At 46.5% G+C, this 27,104-nt stretch overlaps 3 protein-coding genes across 15 annotated transcripts in view; 2 read left to right on the forward strand and 1 right to left on the reverse strand.

Moving 5' to 3' along the window:
* Positions 1-1,079: 1,079 nt before the first annotated feature.
* Positions 1,080-10,278, reverse strand: LOC122324736 (synaptotagmin binding, cytoplasmic RNA interacting protein). Of its 6 annotated transcripts, none has more exons than XM_043219374.1 (12): positions 10,121-10,278; positions 8,981-9,140; positions 8,237-8,355; positions 8,049-8,156; positions 7,570-7,683; positions 6,768-6,944; positions 6,462-6,597; positions 6,153-6,358; positions 5,705-5,854; positions 5,507-5,628; positions 4,371-4,755; positions 1,080-2,720 (listed from the first exon to the last, which is right to left on the reverse strand). In XM_043219374.1, exons 2-12 carry the CDS (start codon positions 9,126-9,128, stop codon positions 2,682-2,684), a joined length of 1,704 nt encoding a protein of 567 aa, XP_043075309.1. In that variant the 5' UTR covers positions 9,129-9,140; positions 10,121-10,278; the 3' UTR covers positions 1,080-2,681. The 6 variants fall into 6 exon arrangements, with proteins under 6 accessions (XP_043075309.1, XP_043075308.1, XP_043075306.1 ...); XM_043219373.1 differs by having other exon boundaries at positions 1,080-2,723; XM_043219371.1 differs by having other exon boundaries at positions 4,214-4,755.
* Positions 10,279-13,698: 3,420 nt separating this feature from the next.
* akirin2 (akirin 2) lies at positions 13,699-22,117 on the forward strand. 2 transcript variants are annotated; one of them, XM_043219376.1, is made up of 6 exons: positions 13,699-14,201; positions 15,118-15,162; positions 16,748-16,891; positions 20,419-20,556; positions 20,633-20,704; positions 21,575-22,117. In XM_043219376.1, exons 1-6 carry the CDS (start codon positions 14,024-14,026, stop codon positions 21,583-21,585), a joined length of 588 nt encoding a protein of 195 aa, XP_043075311.1. In that variant the 5' UTR covers positions 13,699-14,023; the 3' UTR covers positions 21,586-22,117. The 2 variants fall into 2 exon arrangements, with proteins under 2 accessions (XP_043075311.1, XP_043075312.1); XM_043219377.1 differs by lacking the exon at positions 15,118-15,162 and having other exon boundaries at positions 13,703-14,201.
* Positions 22,118-23,257: 1,140 nt separating this feature from the next.
* rars2 (arginyl-tRNA synthetase 2, mitochondrial) overlaps positions 23,258-27,104 on the forward strand; it is a 10,810-nt gene continuing 6,963 nt past the window's right edge. For 6 of the 7 annotated variants that reach the window (XR_006247157.1, XR_006247158.1, XR_006247159.1 and 3 more), the window contains exons 1-6: positions 23,258-23,338; positions 23,419-23,492; positions 25,721-25,835; positions 25,920-26,003; positions 26,098-26,195; positions 26,990-27,045. Coding sequence is in view for 4 of the 7 variants with exons in the window: in XM_043218717.1 (XP_043074652.1) it covers positions 23,303-23,338; positions 23,419-23,492; positions 25,721-25,835; positions 25,920-26,003; positions 26,098-26,195; positions 26,990-27,045 (463 nt within the window). In the remaining 3 variants the exon portion in view is untranslated. Of the gene's footprint in view, positions 23,339-23,418; positions 23,520-25,720; positions 25,836-25,919; positions 26,004-26,097; positions 26,196-26,989; positions 27,046-27,104 lie in introns of those variants that run through there. The other variant, XM_043218719.1, reaches the window with a different exon arrangement.

A 27,104-nucleotide genomic window follows, 5' to 3' on the forward strand; every position in this document is an offset into this window, starting at 1 on the left:
TATTAACTTGCAAATAGATTTGTACTTCCCCTTTTTAAAACTATCTTTGTAGTTCATCGTTCTTAAAAGACTAATAAAATGTTTGATATATTAAAATGTACAATTTTACTTTTCCCCGAAAATCGTTTTCCCCAAAACAAATGCTTAGTTTATTTAATTGTGTATACATATGCACGTTGTATACATCCCTCCTCCTCCTCTTAATACTATTTGATAGGACGGGCCTCAACAGAGAGCGTGGTGGAAGTCAGCAGACCTGTCAGACTGAGTGAATGGGGCTAGCCTTCATCTTTCTCTGAGTTTGGACTGATGCTCATAAAGATCTTTGGATATATTCTGGTTGGATGTGTTTTTAAGGTGAATGTCCTTCCTAAGCCTGTTTTTGCATAGAAATTGACCACAACCTTGGTGACCTTGATTTTGCTGTTGCTATAACAACGCCATACCAGCTTGTGTGAACCACTAGACGGCCCTGAGCCGGAGAAGGTCTGCAGACCACTGCCCAGAGGAGCTTAGCTTCCTCCCGATCAAACACACCTGCCTGCGATCATCGCTCTTCAAGGTCAGGTGTGGGGACATGTTTTCACCCGAATGATTTACATTTCAATCATTTGCCACGTGATGTCGCCACAACACAAAGAGAGCGTTTTGTGTTTAACTGTGGCACAAACATAAGTTGTAGGTGTAATTTATATCATGATCTCTTAACTCTGTTTAAACTTGAGCTTAGATAATTAGGTCGCTTTAAAATAACAATTAAGCATTTAAATTGAGCAAGTTCAGCGCTGCTGTTATCAAAAGTCTACAATCAAGATCAAACACAATCAGGTCCTCATTGGTCTTGACCTTTCACACTAAAGCAGCACATCCTCGTCCAGCCTCTCGGACTCGAGCAGATCTTTACAGCTCGGCCTTCCTCAAGGGTCTGCTCTGCTCCGTTACATTATAATTAATTACTGTGAGATATATCAGTTTTGACAAAAACCACGTCGGTCGTCTACAGCTGGTATACCTTTAAACTCAAGGTGAGGTTGAGACGGACTCTAGAGAGACAGAACAGCATCAAGCGAGGCCACACCTTCTCATTTTACAAAATTTATTTGCAGGAATGCAAAAACACTTGTTATGCAGCAGTACTTTAAAACACCATTTTTTTATAAAAAAATGGTCTGATGGTGATACAGAAATAATTGTGGAGTCAGTCATATCCAAAATCCAGTCAATACTTTAAAGAGGCAAAAAAAAAAAAAAAAAAAAAAACTGAAACATCAACAGAATCCCTTTAAAAATGTATAAACCCTGTTTGAGCGCATAAGAGAATTAAAGTTACCGATAACATGCCCAAAACGATGCATATCTTAATAATCCATCACATCGAGTGTGACGTAAAGGCAGCTATGGTGTGCCCAGTTGAATGACATCATACGTCCTGCCCGCCCTGAGCACCGCTCTCACGACAGAGCGAACGGACACGCGCTCGCACCAGTCCAGTCTGATTCACCATCAGCGCCAGGGATGGAGATGGAGCGAAGCTAAAGTACAGAGACCCATCCCAGCCGGACTATCAGAACGCTCTGGACTTACCTTTAAAAACAGCGTGAACCGCGCTCGCCTACGAGGCACGACGTTCACGAAAGGGATGGTGTTGGTTTCAAAACCGATCAAGCGGCCGTCGACGTGGGCCACGTGTTCTTAAAACAAACCAAGAAGAAAAAAAAAACGGCTTTAAAAACTAGTTTGGGGCGAGGGTCTGAGAAACGCAGCTAAAGCTTCTCAGAAGTAGTTTCCTCCTCAAGTTCAAGCTTTTACAAACAAGTAAGATCCTCACGACCCGTCTCGAGCTGCAACTACATCCTCAGAGGCAGGCGTCTCGCTCGGCTCAGACTGACGAGGCAGGGCTTCTTTAGACTCATCACATGAGTGTCATTCACATGCCCAGTCTGACTGTTCAGCATTATTACAAAAAGGACTATAATACACTAGGTACATTGGCTCTGATGTTGCCCTTGTGCATAAGTTGAATATAAAAAGCCCTGCTTGCATTAAGTCTCCGTATGTACAGTACAGATAGGGCAGTTTCAGCCTCCAGGATGAGGTAGTTAACCAACCCTTTCCAAAAAAATAACTAAAACTAAAAAAAAAAAGGTTCCGAAAAGAACCATTTTTACCTGGAATGCCTGGTCAGTCACGCCAGGTTATAACAACGGAAGGAGAGAAAAAAAAAAAAAAAAAAGAGCAAGACTCAAATACAAGCTTAACATGTTCTTCCTCATGATAAGCCGCAGTTAAAAATGCACAAAAATATACAACAGCATCAAGCTCCTCCAAGCCACTTCAAACATCTACAAAGTGCAAAATACATGTAACGTTAAGGATAAAACTCCTTTGGGCTACTTCCACCTCCAGAAGTAACGGTAAATGGCATTTTCTCTCATGACACAAGGGTTCTGGGACATTCTTATATAAACAAAAACAAAATTAAATACAAAAAAAACAAAAAAACAATACACAAAGAAGAGTCCACACACGTCTAATCGTGACTTTGCGTTGATGGCAATCTTGGAGGCAGACAGGGAGAAGATATGCTTCCGTAAGGCAGGAACCGAGTTGGACCGTGGAACGGACCTTACCATCACATCCGCCGGCAGCACCTGGCGTGACCCCACTGAGCTAGTCAGTCTTCACTGGGACATGTCAGGACCAGCCTCGACCCCTTTTCCCTGCTAGCCAGGTAACAAAAGGAACACAAATTAGAGGAGCGTTAACAACGAATACAACACAAAAAGAAAAAGAAAAATTCACACAAAGGACACAAACGACTGCAAGGAAGAAGAAGATGTCAAAGAGAGAGAGACACGGAAAGCAAAATGCATTCACTAGAGACTACCGACGTTCTGGCATGCACTCGTGTACGAGCCCGAGAGAAACAAGCACGACAGCGGCTCGGATCGAAGCGGCAGGAATTAGGTGATCTGGACGGGTGGGGGGGAGTTACAGATACGAAAGGAGGAAAGCAAAAGACAGAGTCATGCATGGTAGCTTCCCACAGTGCCTCAAATTTGGGACAAACGTGCAAGGGCAAAGAGAGTTAGAGCTTCCAGCGACAAAGACGCCTCGTCTGGACACGCCGCTTTGGGTCAAATTGTGCTTTCTGTGGCTATCATCGAGTTTAGCCTCTGTCCTCGTGGAGTTTCTCTAACAAAACCCCATTGAAGGGGACCTCGGGAGAGAAGGTTCCCAAAAATTGCAATGGCAGTGAATCGGAGTAAAGAAAAGCCTCTCAGTTGGAGGAGATCGTGTGAAATGGGGTATGTATTTACACAAAGCTTGAGTGGAGAGAGGATGCGGACTTCAACTTGGTGATATCAATTTGAAGGCATGCAGAGTGAGGTAGCAGCACATCTACAGGCAAACCTTTAGTCCTTTTTCTTCCACAAGGAGCCATAAATTTGTAGGCAATTTGAAGAGAGAATTTGCCGAAACATGAATTTAAAACACAATTTGAGTTTTTGTACACTGGTGCGTGTATGTTTATTCAAGCAGACAAACAGCAAAGAATACAAGCCAAAATGTAAAGCCAAAAATTAGGATCAAAGTCCTTTTTCTTTTCTTTTTTTTCTTTTCCTCAAAAACAAGACAAGCTATTTGACTAGCATTATCTTTTGTAACATACAAATAGCAATTTTTTTTTTTTTTTTTTTACGTTTTTTCTTCGATGAATACAAGTTTAGGAAACCCTTTTTTTTTTTCTCCTTTTTCATTTTCGTCCTTTTTTTGTTGCTGTTACCTACTTAAGACATGAAGAGCAAAATTCCTATGAACACACATGGTACTATATAGCCAAATAGACAGGTTGAGCACAAAATTTAAAAATTTCAATCCCGATTTTAAAAAGTAGGAAACGACTTCCAAACAAAACATAAAACAAAAACAGTTCGGCAGAAGCAGGTGGGAGTGACTACTGATCGAGTCCAAGCGGATTCTTAAAATATGTACAAGAAAACCCGCCGGAAGGAGGAGAGAGGCAACCTTTAATGGATTTGAGGGCCAATCAAGTCTCTATAAAAAGGTTTGTTTGTTTTTTTTGTTGGTTTGTTTGTCGTTTTTTTTTTTTTTTTATTGAAAACAAAAGAGCCCTACATTCTCTACTTCCACTGTTGCCCAAAAGAATCCTGATAAAACTCCTGGTTGTCAGATTTGTAACCATAGTTACCAGAATGATCGCCACCTTGCAAGGGTTGCTGTGCAATGGGTTGCGAGCCCCAGTTCTGATTAATGGTCTGGCGCCGTTTGGAATCTGGCTGGTTGTAGCCATCGGCTTTGCGCTTGCCTCCTACATTTCCACCGCGTCCACCCCGAACACCACGTACCCCGCGCCCTCTCGGCAGAACCCCGCCTCTGGCTCCTCCTCGTGGGCCCCTGCTGGCCCCCGGCCCTCCGCCGCGCTGCGGGAAGCCCGCCCGGCCCCGTGGAGCGCTGGCCCCTCTCCCGCGAGCAGGAGACGCCCCGCCTCCCAGAGCCCGAGCCCGCGCGCCCCCTCTGCCTCGAGCGGGCGCCTGGAAGTCATCGTAGCCGAAGTACGGGTCGTCGTAGCCGCCCCTGTAGTTATGGTAATCATAACCATAATAATCGTAGTAATCTTCGTAGCCGTAATAGTCTGGCGGGTAGGAGTAACCACCCCGACTGGCCCCCCTGCCCCGGCCCCTGGCAGGAGGCGGCATTTGAGGAGGCCCGTAGTAGTAGTAATCGTCATACCTGGGAGAGAAGAGCACAGGGGTGTTTAAAGGAACTAGCCGCTCAGGCAGCGTCTGCTCCTGGAGGGCCGCAGAGTCCAGCGCCAACGCCAACCAAACACCCGCCTGAGGGCGTCCAGGGTGAGCCCAAACACCCCTGCCTTGTCCAAACACCCACACAAAATACGCCCAAGACCACACACACGAGCTGATGGGACACACTTACAGCGTGGTAAACAAGTGACTAAAATGCAAAGCAAGTATAAAGCAGTTGCAATTTCAGAAGCACCAAATTAAATAAAAATATAGAAACTTGCATTCTCATGAGATCTCTGGAAAATCTTTAAAACATGATGGGTTACACCAGGGCGGTCAAAACTCAGTTCCTGGTGGGCCAGAGCCCTGCAGAGTTTAGATGCAACCCTAATTAAACACACCTGATCCAGCTAATCAAGTACTTCAGACAAACATAGCATACGTGTTTTAGCAGGGTTGAATCTAAACTCTTGAGTTTGACCCCCTTGGGTTACACTCTCTCTAAAACACCACTGCAGACCTCTATCTGAGGTAGTGTGGCACCACACACTGGCATGCTTAAGACTCAGGACGGTCTTGTGCACTTCCTGGTGCGTGCGTGCACTCAAGTGGCCAAGACCACACGTGTAGGTATTTGGACAAGGCATGAGTGCGGCGTAAGAGTTGGGCCGGGCGTCTTGAGGAGAGCTGCCCTTCATGAGCAGGGCTGGACAGCACTATAAAGCCACGAAACTCACATTTGCGTCTTCGCTGCTTGACGCTGTGCCTTCCTCTCTTTCCGCTTCTGGTCGGGTGGCTTGGCGAACACAATCTCAATGTGCTCCCCTTCTAAATCTTTACCGTTCATTTCTTCCAGCGCCTGCAAACATCCATACCGTCACACCACTGTTCAAGAGCAGAACGTGCAGCTGGACACCTGTCCCAGAGCGTCTTACCTTGACCGCTCCATCCCTCTCGTCGAAGTGAATGAAGGCGTAGTCTTTCAGTTTCTTCACTCGCTCCAGTTTGCCAAACTGGCCGAATGCTTTTTCAAGTATTTCCTCCGTGACGCTGTTTGCCAGGTTCCTGACAAACAACACTTTCACCTAGGAGCAGATGAGATGACAACATGAGCTCTCGGCTGTAAGAGAAGATGGGGCCTAAATATAAGTGCCGTTATATCGGTCTGGCATTTAGGTCAGTCGAAAACCCCAAGACTTTGATCAACAGTGCTCCCAGAGCAGAAGCAAGACTCTAATCAACGTCAAGTCGACAGTAAACTCCTCTGAAGCGGTAGGCTGAAGAGAACGCGGCAGGAGAGTCTCAGCCGGAATTAAGGGGATCGTCTTTCAGTACAACCCCTTGCCCAAAGACAACACCTTTAGCGGCGGATCTGGTTCTGACCTTTGCCATGACCTCCGGGTCGGGATCCTCGATGGGGTCGGCCCACTCGACGGTGACCACATTGCCCCAGACTTTCACCTTCCCGCTCATGAGCCTCCGGCGAGCCTGCGCTGCTGTTTTGTGGTCCTCGTACTCCAGAAAACAGAAGCCCCTGTTCTTTTTCTTATCATCCGGCTGATGGTAAAGGATGACGTCAGTGAGACCCTCTGAGAAAAGAGAAATAACTTCAGGATTCTTCAAGAGATTTTAAGATCTGCAGTTAAAGAACAGAAACGAGGGTGCATTCTTCTAGTCCTAAGCAAAGCTCACCTGTGACTTTGGAAAACTCTTCAACAATCTGTTCTTTTGTCTTGCTCTTGGGAATGGAGCCCACAAAGAGTCTGTTGTTCGCCACCGATATACACACGCCAATATGTTTGCCCGGGCGAATTTCATGATTGTTACACTGAGAGGAGAAAAACAGGGAATTCGTAAAGCGACACCCACGTCTATCACGGTCCATACACATTTTCACAAAGGTTTTCTGAAGTTACTGTTGTGAACGCAGCTGGACACTTGAAGACAGCAGCAGCAGGCACACACTCATGAATGGACCTGTATATCCGAGTGTCTTACTAGCTTGACGGCCTCCTGTGCAGCCTCTTTAGTGCAGAACGTGAGGAAGGCGTAGCCCCGGTTCAGGCCGCTCAGAGGATCCATCATCAGACGCAGGTCCCAGATCGGCCCCGCCTTCTCAAACAGAGGCACGAGCTCGTCTTCAAACAAGTCCCTCGGGATCTTCCCCACAAAGATCTGCAGTACGGAGAGAACGAAGAAGTCAATGAGCCGGTCAGACAGGTTAGAGCCACAGATTACAGCCCAGAGGCTACAATATTACACTAATGTCTTAATTATTTGAAAACAGGAAGGTGATTCAGACTATTATTTCACTTTATAATATCTAAACGTGACTAAAACATTAACTGGGGGAAGAAAAAAAACAAAACAAAACACTATAATAGCTTAATACCAAAGTAACAGTGTGACTAGTCGGTGACATCTTCCTCAATTTTCTTCTCGCATAAAAGTCAGTATGTTCAGTCAATTTATTTGTCAAGCAGCTAAGAACGTAATGAATTGGAATGAGAAGTCATTAGCTTCATGTCTGGGTCCTGCTCATCTAGTTGGGGCACTTTTGATACCAGCTGAACGTGACCATGTCTGGACGGCCACACAGACGTCGGTGTACCTGCTGACATCTGAGCCGCATCTGCTGGGTTTTACAGCAGGTAGATGCCGAGAGGCTGTAGAGTCAGATCTTAGCGGTAAACTGTCAGCGTAACCAAGTTACTCCAGAACAGTGTACATACGTCATCATTCAGACAGCCTTGAAGACTGAGCTAGTGCATCAGAGCGCGAGTGTCCTGATGAGCCTTACCTCCGTCCCGACCGTGGGCTGAGCGCCCGTGTAGACGGACTCTGGAGGAGGGCCGCCGTACTTCCGCTGACCTGTAGTGACATCAAGGGTGTAGCCTGTTCTCTCCAGCAAAGTCTGGAAAACACGACCAAACCAGGCAACGGCATTGAGTTTATTTTAAGCAGTTCACTTCGGTTTAATTTCTCAAACTCATGCTTGGGTTTTAAGTTTGGCTACCAATTGTTTTTTAGCATGCCTAAATCATTCATTCTTGCAACAGCCTTATTTCTCCCCTTCAGAAACAGTCTATGATTATTCCTTACATTTTAGCAGCAGTAGTTTGTTCTACTGGTCGATAGCACGGACGTTAAGTTCCATCCAAACTTTAATTTATTCATTTTCCAAATTCCATGACATAAAGCCCAAACTCTGTTTCTATAACTCTTTTCCACATCATGAAAAGCTGTATGGCTCGAAAGCGTTAAAAAGCCCAAACGCACCTTAATTTTTGCTTCATCTGGTCCTTTTGTGGAATCTAGAACTTTGGTCCCCTGTTTCTCTCTCTGCCTGTAGGTCTTCATCACTCCACAGAGAAAGGCACTTTTGTTCTGGGTGAAAGCAAGCGAGAGCGAGCCGGTCAACCTCCCCTCGTTTCACTACACCGACTCAAACAGCAGAGAGCACTTACTTGCACATGGGATAGGTCACTCTCTTTGAACTGGACGAGGACTTGCAGTGCACCTTCCTCATTGAACTCTTTCAGTGCTTCGATGGCCCTCTCATCCAGGTCGCTGTGCGCCACGAGGCCTGCAGGGAGACAAGCAGGGAGACCTCAGCGTAGCCGAGAGACGGGGCGACCTGCAGGACGCTCGACCTCCGTCCAGTCAGGCTCGTGGGTCGTACATCACTCCACTCAGAGAGAGAGTTCAGGTGTATCATCATTTGGACAGGACATCGCTTGTGATCACGGGATGAGAGATTTCAAACCACTTGAATAGGCACCTCGTTCATACAGTACTAACGATTATCCCAGGAGCACCCGGCCCCTCCGTAATTAGCATCTGTTAGTGATAAGCCGTAGGGGACATCACCTGTCTCCGCTCTAGACAGCTGCCTCTATTGTCCCGGCTTACGCCCAGCTGGCCGGCGTCCCCCGGGACAGCCCACCCCCCTTTAACAGCAGAGAGCTAATCCCCAGAAAGGCTGCTCTCAGGATCATAGCAGACACGCTCAATTCAGCCTTTATTTCTGCAGGCCGGCGCGCCGTCACAACTCAGCATCATTGAACGCTGCAGTACCCATTTTGCAGTGAAACCACACAAAGTTGCTAATTACCTGCCAATTCCCTACGCAAGAAAACACACGACACGCACAGTTCAACATGCATTGAATATGATGAATGTCAATTCGGAGGGTTCAAGTTTTGGCTTACCTGCTAGGTAAATTTCATCTAGCTTTTCAGCAACTTTTTGTGGTAAACCAGCTTCTAATAAAGTGTTGAAGTGGTCAGAATGGGTAACTGCAGCAGACGTGTCCATTGGTTCTTCTGTACCATTCCCATTAATATGTTCTGTGGCCATGTCTCCAGAAATCTGTTCAAATGCAATGAGCCAAATTATTGCAGGTTTTGGTAGACAGTTACACAAATTAAGTGGGTATTCAGATTGATGTATAGGGTTCCTCCACGCCGCAGTTTAAAAATCATCCAGTCTTGTTTTTTACCAGCATGCAGTGAAACGCTGGGCCTTTCCCATCAATCACACACTCATAAAGCAGCCCAGCAAAACCCCTTCAGCCCCTCACACCACAACCAGCCAGCATGTTTACTGCCTCCACGTCGAGAGTAAACACAGTAAACGAGTGCAGCCCATGTGCTCAACATAAGGCCGTGTGTGATGCTCACCCGTCTCCCTCCTTATAATAAACCCGGAGACGAGCTCGTGCCCGCGGACTGCTTCTCCGTGAACTCCAGAACGACCCCGGACTGATGTTAAACAGCATCTACACATTCCGTGTGAGTGTGTGTGTGTGTGTGTGTGTGTGAGAGAGACCCGTGAACACACACACACACACACGTTAAAGTGTGTTGACGCGCGTGAGTCTCAGGCCCTCCTCCGCCACACAGCGAGCGAACTACGGTTTAAAAAGCTACGAGACGACAACGCATCGCGCAAAACGCGCGATAAACGCTTTACCCAGCAACACGGCTGAAGAAAATCAGAAGCGCCGCGGTCTAGCGCGGGATTGAAGCGCTCTGTCGTGCTAAACGGGATCGGGCGCGTGCCTCTTCTTCATTAGCGTTAGCCTGCTAACTCAGCGGCGAGCCTCGCGCGCAGCATCCGTTCCGTTACCGTGCAGCCACGCGCTTTAATTACCAACGAAGACGCGGAGACCCGGCTTTCTACGCGTTTGAACGGTTCCGAGGGCCTGCTAGCGGATAGCTAGCGCGTTTAACGTGTCCGGCAACCCCTCCCCCCGCGGGATCCGCACATTGTTTCCAAACACCGGTAAAACGAAGGCCTCCGCGACACGAAACGCCACGGAATCCGCTCCGGAGCGGCGGCGCGCTTACCTGGCGCTGTTCCGCGGGTCTGTTCGGGTCTGTCGGTGTGTATGTGTGTTCTGGGGGCGGTAAATCACTCCCCGGCGGAGCTCCGCTTGATTCCCGATAATGTAAAATGGCGGGCGGCGCTGCTCACGCGCGGTGCTCCCTATCAGCCGCCTCTGCCGCGACGGGGTTTCTGACGCGGCCGGCCAGGGGCGGGAGCGCGCGGCGCGGGCCGGGAGACGGGTTGCCAGGTCTTCCTCTCGACTCAACCTAAATTAACCTGCATATACTGCGCGTAAAGGTTATTTGATGAATGCAGTCGAGTGACTTTTTAGCAGCATTTGAAAGTAAATTCAGTAGTTGCTTGCGTTCATTCACTTGTTTACTAAAACTAAATTTGCATCTTAAACTTTAACATTAAAAATTTTGCTTGAGCATGTCTAAATATTTATTCAAATGCAGAGCCTAAAAAATACCAGAAGCTTGGCCCAACTTGCCCCACACTAGCAGCCCATCACAAAACTGTTGTGATATTTCATTGAACTCCCTTAATTTTGTATCTTTAGCTTCCAAACCTGTAAATAATGTAAATACATTTTGCGTTAACGGTCACACGCAAAGTGGAGAGCATCTTTCAAGTTATTTTTCAGCATCTGTTGACGCACGGTCTTGTTCACGGTCTCAGTGGTGTAGTGCAGGTGTATACTCGCTTCTATCACTGTATAAAGGCACTGAAATACTTATATTGAAATATGTTGCATTCTACCATAAAACTGTGCTGGATGTTCTGTTTTGTGAAGAGTGCTAGGAAGCCTTTGAGTGTTCGTGAAGTATATCGGCTTAACAGTGACTGCACAAACTGTTATTTTAGGTATGGAAATTAGTTTTGATATTTGTGATATGGCCACTGCTTTGCTCCGCCTCGGCAGCTAACTCGTTACCTCGTGAGGGAAGGACTGATTTTGTACAGGCTCCTGGACAACAAAACAGAACAGGTTTCGGTAATAACGAAAGAAAAATGTAATTCCTATAATAAATTCTTACTAGAAATAAGCTCAAAAGGGTGAAAAGCTGCGGGCGTAACACTGAGGTGCAGGTGAGATCGATCAGTCCCTGGTGTGTGGCATGATGGGAATCGAAGTCCGGGAGAAACTGCTGCTCTGTTGTCACAGGTTTGTGGAAATAACGGGATAGAGAAAGACATTTCCTTATAAATTCCTCCACGCACAGTGGGCCGGTGTCACTGCACACCATCTAAAACGTTCTGGTCAAAGGGAAAGTATTTCTGTATGATTGTCTTGTTACACGACTGCGGTCACATGCAGCGGACATCCCTCGTTTTAAGCAACGACTGCATTTATTGTGTTTGGTCTGCTCCGGCGCAAGTCATTTATTACGTATGAAAATTATATTCGGCGGCTTCTCACACTTTTCTTAGTGATATTTTATGGCGGTTCATCGGGAAGTGATCGTTTCGTGCTCTCTGATTGGTTGGAGGGGGTTTATGCCATATTCCAGTTTTGAACCTAAGTAAGATTCGTCAAGAAGCTCAAAGCGCTGTATTATCCGTGCCACATACGTCTCTTGGTAAAGAAACACTATGTTTCTTTCAGTCGACACTTGAGTCTAGGACTAAGCCTGGTCCGTGCTGGGAACTACTGAAAAATGAGAAACAATAGCAGTCTTTGAGCATAAACAGCATTGTAGTGAATCTTTCAGTTAATGTTAAATTAGAGTTAGTACTGAGAAGTGTGTGGAAGACAAGTCCACTTAAAGAGAAGTTAGTGTGAAGATGACCGTCCTCCAGCTGAGCAGCTGCCGTTGAGACGGATGGGAAGCCATGAGTCCACTCATATTAAACTCTGGTTTACGGCGTGTAATGTACCCAGACAATGCTGCGGTTCAGGTCTTCTCGAGGGTCTCACCTCAGTCGCGGTACTGACTTTATACATCAACATTAGTAAACGAAGAACTGTCAGAAGTTCAGCGTGGAGTGACGAGCTGCTCGAGACATTTTAATACTACTACTAATTGTCATTATAGAATTTAAATAAGAATGATAAAACAAAAATGCAAGTAATTTTGTTTACATTTTGTGTCAGAGTTGCTCAAAGTCACCTTCCAGTAGTTTGTTTGTTCCTCTGAAGAGCTTCTCAAAGAGACTGGATCCCGATGGGCTTCGAAACCAAACCAGATATAAAGTATATTGAGGGAAATTAAAGTCAGACGCGCGAGAAAGTTGCCCGTGTGACTTCATAACATGGTTAGCTCCCTTCCTGGATTCTGATTGGCCAGCAGCTATGAGCGCTTCTCTCACGCTTCTGTGCATCACGGAGCCACATAAACAATCAGTAATACAGCATTACGTATTTCGGCTAGATACATTTATTACAAAATACATTATGTTGTATCTTTCATCTTTACTTTTGAGCCCACGCCCAAAAGTAATAAATAAACTCTTCTCATGCAGAGATAAGTTGTGTGTGCTGTTTCAGGTGTGATTATATATATATATATATCAGGTATGAAAACATGCAGTGTTTCTGTAAGCAATAATCTCATCCCTTCAGCCGTGGCACATCCCCTCGAAGCTTACTGCTTACATGAACACTGTTTTCTTTCAGAATAATCACTGTATCATAAAAGAATCATAGTTTTAATTCAATAGTGAATCATTGATTTAGTGAGTCATTCAGAAAGGCATCACTGTGTTTCTGAAAAAGTCAGTTGAATCAATCTGAATATGAATAATTTCATATTTTACTAAATATTTCTATTTTTGTATGTTGAGGTAAAACATTTTTTTTCTAAAGCTACTTTTTTTTTAATGTTGATTGAGTCTTTTTTTTCTGAATTTCCATGATAACTGTTATCATTAATAATAACATCTTTCTCTTAAATTAATCGGCACATGATGTGAATCTTAATCAATTTGTCTCGACAGATTCAATTTATTAATTCATTTGCACTTTATGCATTTAATTAGATTTTTAGTGAAGTCACTTTTTTAGCACTTTTAACAATCACCTGACAGCAAGTATTTTTAGTAAGAGAAACAGATTGAATATAAAAAGAATAAAAGAACTGAGCAAGGTACTGTCGGGGACATTGTTTTGTTAACTGCAATATATAAAAAGATTTATATGTATATTAGGTGTGTGTGTGTGTGTGTGTGTGAAGTGTATTAGGAACGGGCCTTAAGTAAAAGAAAAGTTGTAAGTCGTTCTTAATTGACCGTGCTGTTTTGAAATGTATTATAATGAAAAGAAGATCGATGTGTGCATCTCCTTTCAGGTTTTATGGGTAAACTTTCTATATCAGTTAGGTTTAGTAGAGTTTTACATGCTAATGTATACGTTTTTTGAGCTCTTCCGAGTTCATGGGAGGAGATATTTGGGGCTTTTTTTCAAATTCACAAACAATCCAAATCACCCAATGAGCGACTTCCTTCGAGAGACCTGCCAGCGGGGTTTTGTGGGTCTTGTAGTTGTCCCGTGCGCCTTTGACACGAATCCCGTACGAGAAGGAATCTCGTCAAAACTACAAGTACCGGCGTCGCCCGAACGCCTCCGCGCATGCGCAGAGAAGCAGCTCCGTCAAATGTTTTGTTTCCACGCCATATTTGTTAGCCGGCTAGCGCTCGCTGAAGAGGCGTCTGACGCGATCTCGGCACAATCCGAAATCATCGGTGCTTTTCTGAAGCGTATCGACCCCGCGGCCGCGTCTCTCACCGCCTATACGCGTTTACGAGTACTCAGTCGACGTTTTGGCCGCGAGCGCAGCGCAGAATTTAAATAAAAACGAAACGATCGTGTCGCGTTCCCCTGAGATCAAAGCAGGACTGTGACTAGCAGGGGGTCTCTCGCGGTTCGTTCGGATTAATTCCTTTCGCCACGTACTTTTTTATCAAACACAACCCTCGATAAAATGGCTTGTGGAGCCACTCTTAAAAGGACTATGGATTTCGATCCTCTGATGAACCCGGCGTCGCCGAAGAGGAGAAGATGTGCGCCCATGTCTCCGTCCAGCTCCAGCGCCTCTCCGCAGAAGTACCTGCGCATGGAGCCCTCGCCCTTCGGCAGAGTGTCTTCAGCCCTCACCACAGGTGTGTGGAGCACGAATCTACCGATCCAGCACGACTCTAGTGTGTTTCGACGGGTGAAATCACGCGGAAGCGGTCTGAGCCGTCGGCTGCCGACATCCCCGCGTCAAAACACTCGACTATATATAGCCGACTCTGTCTGTGCGAGCCTTTCCGGTCGCCCGTGCTCTTATTCACACCGTAACAGTCCGATAATCGGGTCGAAACGGAAAGGTTATGTTTAAATCGTAATGAACTGGGGATGTGGCTAAATGCTAACTCGCTTTACGGAGAGGCGGAAATGTAATAACTGCTAACGTTAGTCTTTGTCGTTATTCGGCGCGGTTATTGACAACGCCTTGTGAGGTGCGATTGGACCGCGTTTACACGCTTATCGACGCTGTAGTAGACGTGTGGTTTGTGAACGGCACGATAGCGCAAGGGACGGCTTCCGGAAGTAAAAGCCCCACGGGTTTTCTCCATGAGGAAGCTGGCGTTTAGATAACACGTCTGTTCGCTGCGAGGTCGTCGACCAAGCCTTCAACCGCAGGCGTTTCAGCTTGTTTTTAATAGTCGCGTTTAATAGGAGAAAACGAACTCCCCACTGATTTCCCAGAATTTCTGTGAGGAATTCTCCAATCACAGAGGCGCTTGTCCTCGAGCAGACCACGCCCTGCACACCGTGGCCCCGCCCACCGCCGTGGAGCATGTTGTGAAGTAGATCACGGAGCTGCTGTGAGGGTCCCTGGCTTCAGCCGGGCAGAAATAAATGAGCCAAGTATCTTATATCGCTCTCTTCAAAGCTGTTTTCCTTCTAATAGATGCACTAACAGTAGCTGTCCTCTAGAAACTATCAGTTAGTCCAGAAACAAAACTAGTCAGACTAGTCATCCCATAGACCTTGGGCTTCCATAAACATTTCCTCTATCTCTATTCATAGACAAAACAGTCCAGCAAACTCCACAAGCAACAACAATGAAAAAACGTAAGCATTTATAAGAAATATAAAATACAGAAACATTACAAATGAATAACAATAAAAATGATAATCAAGTGATAAACTTGAAACATTGAAACACAACACTATTTGCGCGCGAGGATCTAAGCACCCTTCACAGTTAAAGGAACATGAGTATGAAGTCTAATATTTGGCCTTCATTTCTGTGAATCTGCACCGAAGACGTTCCTGTGGTAAATGAAACACTGCTGACATTTTGTTTACAAGCTGATGAAGTGATCACACGAGGCGCGAGATGTTCCTTCATGCAGGGCCCCAAACAAAAACACATCTAAATCTGCAGTTTTTCTTAGGTGCCACGGAATAAGCCTGTTTTGTTTTTTAAGACTTAACATTTCGGTCATGTTTGTTTCTTTCAGCACTTCAGTGGGAGTTAGGAATGGAGAACTGCATGCAGTCAGATGTATTTCACAGAATCCGTGCGTCCCTTGGCTGTAGATGTTGTCATCTCGCACACATCCGATCAGTTTTATTCGTTAGTAACGTGCAGTTATACTGGTGTTTTGAGTAGTGCATGCATTTATCATAATGTTCCACTTAGTAGTTTTCTTTTCTAGCTGGGTGAGCTTATGTGGCGTTCCTTACAAGCTTGTAGGGCTGCACCGTTATGACGGAAACCATAATTGTTGATCATTGTAGTTATTTAGATTATCACAATTTACACTGAACAATGTTTATACAGTTGTTTGAAGCAACTTCCTGCCTTGTTTTCTATGAAATGTGACAGGTTCACTTGTTGCCTGAACTGAGGTGCTTAAGAATGGCAGGCCTAGTTATTGTTTCAGTTTGTTATGAATTTGGCAGAATTTCTATAGCTGTTACTTTTCTCCTCCAGCGTTATGGACACACTGTTATCTTGTTTTACTCTGTAAAGCTGCTTTGACACAATCTGTTTCGTCTAAAGCTCTTGTGTAATAGCAGTGAGACTCGTGACATTTACACCTGACCCTTCAGTCCTCACTTCACATTGACTGGGGCCCGAGGACGGCCGTGAATACAGATGACGTGTTACGCTGTTAACAAATGAACAGGAAAGAAAACGAATGCATTGAAGAGGTCCAAAGTGGACAAACATTTAAGACCCTGTGTTCACCATCACATTTTAATACCAGGTTTAGTGGCTGTCTGGTATATTGTTAATGCTGGTATATGGGATGATATTTGGCATTTTTCAAATATTGACATCAGCTGGTAAGGATTTGTGTTTGACCCTAATGCATGTCTCTGTGTGTAAGAGAGATAAGAGAGATCTAACACTCTTCAGTTCTCCCACTGATCTGATGATCTGAATCAGGTGTCTAAATAACAGAGGCGCACAGAACTCAGAGTGGAATCATTTGCTTTGGACTTTATTAAATGGTACTTTCAGAATCTGAAATAGGAACAGATTTATTCTAAGTATTACTGTCACTGTTCTGATATGTCATGGTACGTTTGCACAAACTAGTATTAACAGTTTGAGATTATCCCAGCTGTACTTGTGAGTCGCTGTAGAAACTCTGGCCTGTTTATTGAAGCTTTGTTCCTAATTTTTACTGCTACTGTCTTCCAGAGCAAATCCTGAGCAACATCAAGCAGGAGTACAAGCGCATGCAGAAGAGGAGACATCTGGAGAGCAGCTTCCAGCAGACAGAGTCCTGCTGCCCCCTTGACTCACAGCCACACTCCTCCATCAGCAGCACAGCCACACTGCCAGGTACATCACACACCCTCCTCTGTTCAACCAACACACCTTCACCGTTCCATCATCACACACCTTCACCGTTCCACCATCACACACCCTCCACCGTTCCACCATCACACACCTTCACCGTTCCACCATCACACACCCTCCACCGTTCCACCATCACACACCTTCACCATTCCACCATCACACACCTTCACCGTTCCACCATCACACACCTTCACCGTTCCACCATCACACACCCTTCACCGTTCCACCATCACACACCTTCACCGTTCTACCATCACACACCTTCACCGCTTCCACCATCACACACCTTCTTCACCGTTCCACCATCACACACCTTCACCGTTCCACCATCACACACCCTCCACCGTTCCACCATCACACACCTTCACCGTTCCACCATCACACACCCTTCACCGCTTCCACCATCACACACCTTCACCGTTCCACCATCACACACCTTCACCGTTCCACCATCACACACCTTCACCGTTCCACCATCACACACCTTCACCGTTCCACCATCACACACCTTCACCGTTCCACCATCACACACCTTCACCGTTCCACCATCACACACCCTTCACCGTTCCACCATCACACACCCTTCACCGTTCCACCATCACACACCTTCACCGTTCCACCATCACACACCTTCACCGTTCCACCATCACACACCCTCCACCGCTCCACCATCACACACCCTCCACCGTTCCACCATCACACACCTTCACCGTTCCACCATCACACACCTTCACCGTTCCACCATCACACACCTTCACCGTTCCACCATCACACACCTTCACCGTTCCACCATCACACACCTCCACCGTTCCACCATCACACACCTTCACCGTTCCACCATCACACACCCTCCACCGTTCCACCATCACACACCTTCACCGTTCCACCATCACACACCTTCACCGTTCCACCATCACACACCTTCACCGTTCCACCATCACACACCTTCACCGTTCCACCATCACACACCCTCCACCGTTCCACCATCACACACCTTCACCGCTCCACCATCACACACCCTCCACCGTTCCACCATCACACACCTTCACCGTTCCACCATCACACACCTTCACCGTTCCACCATCACACACCTTCACCGTTCCACCATCACACACCTTCACCGTTCCACCATCACACACCCTTCACCGTTCCACCATCACACACCTTCACCGTTCCACCATCACACACCTTCACCGTTCCACCATCACACACCTTCACCGTTCCACCATCACACACCTTCACCGTTCCACCATCACACACCTTCACCGTTCCACCATCACACACCCTTCACCGTTCCACCATCACACACCTTCACCGTTCCACCATCACACACCTTCACCGTTCCACCATCACACACCTTCACCGTTCCACCATCACACACCCTTCACCGTTCCACCATCACACACCTTCACCGTTCCACCATCACACACCTTCACCGTTCCACCATCACACACCCTCCACCGTTCCACCATCACACACCCTCCACCGTTCCACCATCACACACCTTCACCGTTCCACCATCACACACCTTCACCGTTCCACCATCACACACCTTCACCGTTCCACCATCACACACCCTCCTTCACCGTTCCACCATCACACACCCTCCTTCACCGTTCCACCATCACACACCCTCCTTCACCGTTCCACCATCACACACCGTTCCACCATCACACACCGTTCCACCATCACACACCCTCCACCGTTCCACACACCTCCACCGTTCCACCATCACACACCTCCACCGTTCCACCATCACACACCTCCACCGTTCCACCATCACACACCGTTCCACCATCACACACCTTCACCGTTCCACCATCACACACCGTTCCACCATCACACACACCCTCCACCGTTCCACCATCACACACCTCCACCGTTCCACCATCACACACCTCCACCGTTCCACCATCACACACCTCCACCGTTCCACCATCACACACCGTTCCACCATCACACACCGTTCCACCATCACACACCTTCACCGTTCCACCATCACACACACCTCCACCGCTCCACCATCACACACACCCTCCACCGTTCCACCATCACACACCTTCACCGTTCCACCATCACACACCTCCACCGTTCCACCATCACACACCTTCACCGATCCACCATCACACACCTTCACCGATCCACCATCACACACCTTCACCGATCCACCATCACACACCTTCACCGTTCCACCATCACACACCTTCACCGTTCCACCATCACACACCTTCACCGTTCCACCATCACACACCTTCACCGTTCCACCATCACACACCTTCACCGTTCCACCATCACACACCTTCACCGTTCCACCATCACACACTCTCCTTCACCGTTGCACCATCACACACCCTCCTTCACCGTTGCACCATCACACACCCTCCTTCACCGTTGCACCATCACACACCCTCCTTCACCGTTGCACCATCACACACCTCCTTCACCGTTGCACCATCACACACCCTCCTTCACCGTTGCACCATCACACACCCTCCACCGTTCCACCATCACACACCCTCCACCATCACACACCGTTCCACCATCACACACCTTCACCGTTCCACCATCACACACCTCCACCGTTCCACCATCACACACCTCCACCGTTCCACCATCACACACCGTTCCACCATCACACACCTTCACCGTTCCACCATCACACACCTTCACCGTTCCACCATCACACACCGTTCCACCGTTCCACACACCCTCCACCGTTCCACCATCACACACCTCCACCGTTCCACCATCACACACCTCCACCGTTCCACCATCACACACCTCCACCGTTCCACCATCACACACCGTTCCACCATCACACACCGTTCCACACACCTCCACCGTTCCACCATCACACACCTTCACCGTTCCACCATCACACACCTTCACCGTTCCACCATCACACACCTCCACCGTTCCACCATCACACACCCACACCGTTCCACCATCACACACCGTTCCACCGTTCCACACACCCTCCACCGTTCCACACACCCTCCACCGTTCCACCATCACACACCTCCACCGTTCCACCATCACACACCTCCACCGTTCCACCATCACACACCTCCACCGTTCCACCATCACACACCGTTCCACCATCACACACCGTTCCACACACCTCCACCGTTCCACCATCACACACCTTCACCGTTCCACCATCACACACCCTCCTTCACCGTTGCACCATCACACACCTTCACCGTTCCACCATCACACACCCTCCACCGTTCCACACACCTCCACCGTTCCACCATCACACACCCACACCGTTCCACCATCACACACCTCCACCGTTCCACCATCACACACCTTCACCGTTCCATCATCACACAGCTTCACTGTTCCATCAACACACACTCTCCACTGCTGACTCCTTTAAAGCACAAATAAACATGAATGAACAGGAGAATGTGTTTTCTTTTAACCATGGTCAATACACTCCTGTTATGGTTGGTGCAGTGTGTTGTGATTCTGTACTGAGGTGCTGCTCTCGCTGTGCTCTCCAGGGTCGGCCTCCCCCTCCAGACGCGAGCAGCCTCTCTTCACGCTGAAGCAGGTGGGCATGATCTGTGAGCGTCTGCTGAAGGAGCGCGAGGAGAAGGTGCGCGAGGAGTACGACGAGATCCTGACCACCAAACTCGCAGGTATCTGTCCACAAACACCACGTGTGCTGCCTGCGGAGGCCTTCCTGTGTTTGACCTGTTCTTCTTGGCTTTGCAGAACAGTACGATGCTTTCGTGAAGTTCACCCACGACCAGCTGATGAGGCGGTTCGGAGAGCAGCCGGCCAGCTGTACGTATGAGCTCTTCGGTGCCTGTCCTTTAGAGATGACCCTGGGCCCAAACCCAACAACACAGATGTGTTTTTTTGCCCGAGTCTTTTACACCAATGTATAAATGAAATGACTATAAAAAGGCCATTTTGGCTTTCTTGAAAAACTAAAATCATTTGTAAAACTATTTAAAAAAACAACTACTTAACACTTAATATTTTTAACTTTCTAGCAGACGACATGCCTAGCATAATTTAACTTAAAATGAATAGGCCTTTATCATGCTTCTGCTTGCAAAAAAAGTGGATGTTACAAATAGTACTGTAAAAAAAAATTTGATTATGATTATTTAAATACAGCACTCAATTTACAATCTATAATTATTGCAAAACCAAGGAAGAGGTTTCATGATAAGCTAAAAGGATGACTATAGACTATAGCCTTTGGAGCAATGACTGAACAACAGGAGGTTAGTCATAGCAAATATGACACAAGAAAAATCTAAATCATAATAAAGATCACTTTAAATCATTCTGATTATGCTGCTCATGACGATCACTTTGGTCAGATGATATTACACAGTGAATGAAGGATAACATGCGTGGTGTAGTATCAGTGTATATATGAAGAGTATATGTTAAATATTGACCGTTAAACTCACATCTGTCCATTGACTTTAGTGCTTTAACTCTACTGATACTGTGATGAAGGCCTAGGAGTTCTAAAATATTATTTATTTTATTTTGTCACGTGACTCAGATGTTCACAAAGTAATTTAAAATCTTTCATTTATGAGCGGCGAGCAGGCTTTGATCCTGGTGTTTGACGGAGCGTGTGTGTGTGTGTGTCTCTGTGTGTGTGTGCGTGTGTGTGTGTTCTCTGCTCCTCAGATGTGTCCTGAGCGCTGTCCCGCTGCGCCGGCCGTGCTCTCGTCTGAGCTCCTGACACTCAGGACAGGTCCAGCTGGTCTTCAGAGGCTTCTGTCAGTGCGTAACCACTCTCTCTGCAGCGATCCTCCTCACCTGCTAATATTACTCCAGTCGGTGGCTCTTGTGTCTCTTACTGAACCCTGGATATTTATTAGGCTCTGACCATGCCTTTTATACAGTCGCCTGTCATTTCATCCTCCTTTTTTATGTTTCGATTTTGTAAAATGCCTTTTATTCGCTGCGAATGATGTCGATTGCCATGATAAACGTGAGGCGGTGTGCGAGGGAGACTGCTGTTCATAGCTTTGTGTAAATACACCCTGGCTTTCATCTGGAGGTTTCATGTACAAATCAAATACAGCATTTATTTTGATTGGAGTCTGTTTTCATGCTTTGTATTTATTTTTGGTTTTTTTTGCCCCTTTCCTCTGCATTATGGTTTTACTGCTCCTGTAGTTTAAATGACTTATGTTGGGAAAGTATACAAATAAAGTGTTTACATAACCGGTGTTCTTCTGTTATTCTTTTACTTCTGTATTTCTGAGACGGGATGAGAGAAATGGATGAGTGTTTCTAAAGATACATCAAAATACTTATATCTTTTATAAACAGTAATATAGCGTTTGTTTGAATCAATCAAATACTGATTTAAATGTGTTTGAAATGACTACAAATTCAGGTTTTGGTCAAACGAGTGTTTCATGTGTTGGGGAGTTGTTGATCGTGTAATCTGTCTGCTAACATGAGAACGTGTTTTCAACACATCTTGATTGTTAAAATTGAAATCACTTGGTCAAAGCTGAAAGCTCCCTGGTGTCTTAACAGAGATGACACCATGAGGTCAGATTATTCTCACCAAGCAGATACCTTCATGGGTGCTTGGACGTGCCTGGAGACTTTGGCTCGCTTTTATTATGGAAAACCGTAATCATGGACATTACGAGGTCAAGACGGTGTTCATCATGTCATGTACACAGTCCATTTATCACAGTGCTTAATGCACGTTTCTAAGTTAAATGTAAATCTCTCCATACAGAATATTCTGTTTATAATTCCCATCCATGGGTGTCTTTTTGGAGGGTCAATCAGAAGCCATTTACACCATCCAACGAATGAAAAATCCAACTCCTGTACTATTTTTTCAGCTTTAGCTGTAATGTAGTTTTGATCATGCCCAGATAATGTGGAGATTGTCATCCACTGAGGTTCACGCTGCCTCAGTGTTCCTCCATGTTCCTCCATGTTCCTCCCAGACTCCTCACCAAGGTCTTCTACCGTTCTAGATGATCTCCAAATCATCCTCTCCCATTTATTAAACCGCTGCGTGTGACCCTTGACTGCAAAACCAGTCATAAGGGGCTATTTGTTAGGATAGGACAATATTTGGAGATAAAACTTTCCAAAAATTTATTTGTCCAAATGAAGTTCTTAGCAACGCATTTTACTAATAAGAAATTACGTTTTGGTATATTAACGGTAGGAAATGTGCAAAATGTCAATGTCATCTTCATTTAATATTCGAATAGTTTTTGGCATAAAAGAAAAATGAATAATTGGTTGAAAAAGCGAAGCAACATTAGTAACGTGCTCATTATTTTATTAGAGCGCTCATGTCTAGCGACTTTTATTTTGAAGCCGCGCAGCTTGACGGCGTCCTCTCGCGAGATTAGTGAGAGCGGAGCGGAGCTCATGGCGTGCTTCTTCAGGAGGAGCGTCGCGCAGCAGGTAATCGCGTCGCGTCGCGTCAGTCTGCGCCCTGACCCCCGGCACGGATCGCAGCTGATCGCTCTGTGTGTGTTTTACAGCTCTCCAGGGCGTGTGGGCTCTCCGAGGAGCTGCTCATCCCGCTCGTCTCTGCGGTGCCGGTGTCAAAGAAACAGTGAGGACCTCTGACGCTCACACTCATGTAACGCGTTACTTTTAAAGCTGCGACTAAATAAAGGCGCGAAAAAGTGTGGCCGGTTACCTGTTTTTTCATATCTTCACTGATAACTGTGCTGTTTTGAAAGAGCCCTTACAGTCACTGAATATATATATATATATATATATATATATATATATATATATATATATATATATATATATATATATATATATATATATAATTTTATTTTAGGTTAATAAAAACAAAATGAACTCAGCCCAGGTGACAAAAAGTAGCGCCAAAGTAACTTGATGTATTCTTGTATCAGAGAAAAGTGACGTAATTAGATATTTTTTACTCAATAGTGAGTGTGTATGTGTGTGTGTGTGTGTGTGTGTGTGTGTGTGTGTGTGAGTGTGTGAGTGTGTGTATGTGTGTGTGTGTGTGTGTGAGAGTGTGTGTGTGTGTGTGTGTGTGTGTGTGTGTGTGTGTGTGTGAGTCAGTCATCTGGAGATCAAACATGCTTTAGTTATTTTCAGGAAAGACTGATATGGTTTTTCACAGATTCTTAAAAATTGTTAAATCAGAGCAAAAAGTGTTAAATTCATAGTCATGGTATTTAATTGTGCATGTTCTGCCAAAATAAATAAAAAAATTTTTTTAGACATTTACAGGAAAAAAACACATTTTGTGCTCCTGCTCCCTTTAATTTATTATTTACATTTTCTTTACTAGGCTATATTAAAAAGTCTTAAATGTACTTCATAAACCGTGCAGAAACCTTTGTATTGATAGGCTTGCGTGTGTGTGTGTGTGTGTGTGTGTGTGTGTCTCATGTGTTTGGGTGTGTTGTCTCTCAGGTGCATCTTTCGGGTGCTTGTCTGCGTGTCTCTGTTGCGTCTCTCAGTTGTGTGTCTGTCTCTCATATGTTTTCTGCGTGTCTCGGGTGCGTCTGTGTCTCAGGTGCATGTCTGCGTGTCTCAGGTTTGTTGTCTCTCTGGTCTGTATCTGCGTGTCTCAGGTGTCTGTCTGTCTCTCAGGTGCGTGTCTGTCTGTCTCTCAGGTGTCTGTCTGTCTCTCAGGTGTCTGTCTGTCTCTCAGGTGTCTGTCTGTCTCTCGGGTGCGTGTCTGTCTCTCGGGTGCGTGTCTGTCTCTCGGGTGCGTGTCTGTCTCTCGGGTGCTTGTCTGCATCTCTCGGGTGTTTGTCTGCGTCTCTCAGGTGCTTGTCTCGCGCTCTCAGGTGTTTGTCTCTGAGGTATTTGTCTGTCTCTCAGGTGTCTGTCTGTCTCTCAGGTGTCTGTCTGTCTCTCGGGTGCGTGTCTGTCTCTCGGTGCGTGTCTGTCTCTCGGTGCGTGTCTGTCTCTCGGGTGCTTGTCTGCGTCTCAGGTGCTTGTCTGCGTCTCTCAGGTGCTTGTCTGCGTCTCTCAGGTGTTTGTCTCTGAGGTATTTGTCTGTCTCTCAGGTGTCTGTCTGTCTCTCAGGTGTCTGTCTGTCTCTCAGGTGTTTGTCTGCGTCTCTCAGGTGTCTGTCTGTCTCTCAGGTGTCTGTCTGTCTCTCTGGTGTGTCTGTCTGTCTCTCAGGTGCTTGTCTGTCTCTCAGGTGCTTGTCTGTCTCTCAGGTGTTTGTCTGCGTCTCTCAGGTGTTTGTCTGCGTCTCTCAGGTGTTTGTCTGCGTCTCTCAGGTGTCTGTCTGTCTCTCAGGTGTTTGTCTCTCAGGTGTCTGTCTGTCTCTCAGGTGTTTGTCTGTCTCTCAGGTGTTTGTCTGTCTCTCAGGTGTGTGTCTGTCTCTCAGGTGTTTGTCTGTCTCTCAGGTGCTTGTCTGTCTCTCAGGTGCTTGTCTGTCTCTCAGGTGTCTGTCTGTCTCTCAGGTGTCTGTCTGTCTCTCAGGTGCGTGTCTGTCTCTCAGGTGCGTGTCTGTCTCTCAGGTGCGTGTCTGTCTCTCGGGTGTCTGTCTGTCTCTCGGGTGTCTGTCTGTCTCTCAGGTGTCTGTCTGTCTCTCAGGTGTCTGTCTGTCTCTCAGGTGTCTGTCTCTCAGGTGTTTGTCTGTCTCTCAGGTGCTTGTCTGTCTCTCAGGTGCTTGTCTGTCTCTCAGGTGCGTGTCTGTCTCTCAGGTGTCTGTCTGTCTCTCAGGTGCGTGTCTGTCTCTCAGGTGTCTGTCTGTCTCTCAGGTGTCTGTCTGTCTCTCAGGTGCGTGTCTGTCTCTCAGGTGTCTGTCTGTCTCTCAGGTGTCTGTCTGTCTCTCAGGTGTGCTGCTGACCTGCGTGTGTCGGTGAATCATCTGCTGCAGAGCGGAGCTGCTATCGTTGATGATGATGATGGTGGTGACCTGCAGACCAGAACACAGGTCCTGGCCGCTCAGGTGAGGAGAGCAGGGCTGAACTCCAGTGCTAGGACGTGTGCTGCGTCCAGGCCTGATGTGGAGCTGTGTGTTTCTCTGCTCCAGATGAAGCGGGATGCTGTGGTGGAGGAGGTCATCGCTGGTCGAGGAGTGATTCACTTCAGGTTAAACAAGCTCACCCTGGCTCAGGTAAATCACGGATCATCACAATGACTTCTCCCTGGGCTGCAGGTTATAGTTTCTACTTCCAGTCGATTGTGATTTTTCGCCGTGTTTTCTTCAGAAACTCCTGGAGCATCTGCACTCCGACCCGGACGGCTTCGGTGTGAAGAGCGATCTTCTGCGTCCTCTGCAGGGAGGAAGGACGCTGGTGGAGTTCAGGTGGGTTTCTTCAGGGCACAGGCCTCCTTCTGCTTTAAGACAACGATATTTACATCACCTCTCAAAAGAAAAGAACTAGTTTTGTGCTCCATACACAGCACCTGCTGCTGGACCTCAGCAGGACTTTCTAAATGATTTAACATGACTTAAAGGGGTCATCAGATACAAAATTCACTTGAACCTGTGTGTGTGTGTACACAACCAGCCTATAATGATGAAGCCCTACCCAGGGCTGTTCTCATCAGGCCCCTCCCACCACTGTTGATTGACAGGAGTGCTCTGCCTAGATGTGTTTGTTCATGCAAATCATTTCATCATGATGAGAACATCAGCCCACGGAAGAGAGGGGCGGGGTCAGCAGAGCTCATTAGCATTGATAGGGACATGCACTGAGATGTTTTTGACAGGATAAAACAGTTCTGTCTGGATAATTTAGGTCAGTCTTGTGTCCTGTCTCTCAGCCAGTTTATCATCAGCCTAGAAAAACTAAATGATCACTATACTGTATCGTTCAACCCCCAAGAGACTGTAACACATTACAAATTTCAGATCCAGAATGTTTAAAATGGTGTCTGTAACAGTTTAGTGGCATATTAAAAGTGCTGTCAGTGTATGAAGATCTTAGTATATACTGACAGATCACTTGTAGTACACTGCATCTATGTCACTATTATTCAGTGCTGCTGTTTAATTAAGTCACTAAATAGCTGTAGTATATTAGTACTCAGTGGCCAGCTAGGTGTCAGTAGCTAGGCCTTGTTTTGATGTGGCTCTGTGATCTCTGTGTGCTTTAGTTCTCCAAACATCGCTAAGAAGTTTCACGCCGGACACCTGCGCTCCACTATAATCGGTAAGACAGTTACTCTGATAAAACACTGTGCTCCTGTTCAACTAGTTCCCCCCGTCACC

Source organism: Puntigrus tetrazona, chromosome 20 (assembly GCF_018831695.1).
Source record: "Puntigrus tetrazona isolate hp1 chromosome 20, ASM1883169v1, whole genome shotgun sequence".
Taxonomy (NCBI): Eukaryota; Metazoa; Chordata; class Actinopteri; order Cypriniformes; family Cyprinidae; genus Puntigrus; species Puntigrus tetrazona.

Coding starts and splice junctions, on each gene's coding strand:
- LOC122324736 (XM_043219369.1), bottom strand. CDS start 9,128: ATGGCCACAGAACATATTAATGGGAATGGTACAGAAGAACCAATGGAC. Junction 7,684..8,048: donor CAGATGAAGCAAAAATTAAG/GTGCGTTTGGGC, acceptor CGTGTTTTCCAG/ACTTTGCTGGAGAGAACAGG. Junction 6,598..6,767: donor CACAGGAGGCCGTCAAGCTA/GTAAGACACTCG, acceptor TTCTCCTCTCAG/TGTAACAATCATGAAATTCG.
- akirin2 (XM_043219376.1), top strand. CDS start 14,024: ATGGCTTGTGGAGCCACTCTTAAAAGGACTATGGATTTCGATCCTCTG. Junction 15,163..16,747: donor AGCAACAACAATGAAAAAAC/GTAAGCATTTAT, acceptor ACTGTCTTCCAG/AGCAAATCCTGAGCAACATC. Junction 16,892..20,418: donor CAGCACAGCCACACTGCCAG/GTACATCACACA, acceptor TGTGCTCTCCAG/GGTCGGCCTCCCCCTCCAGA.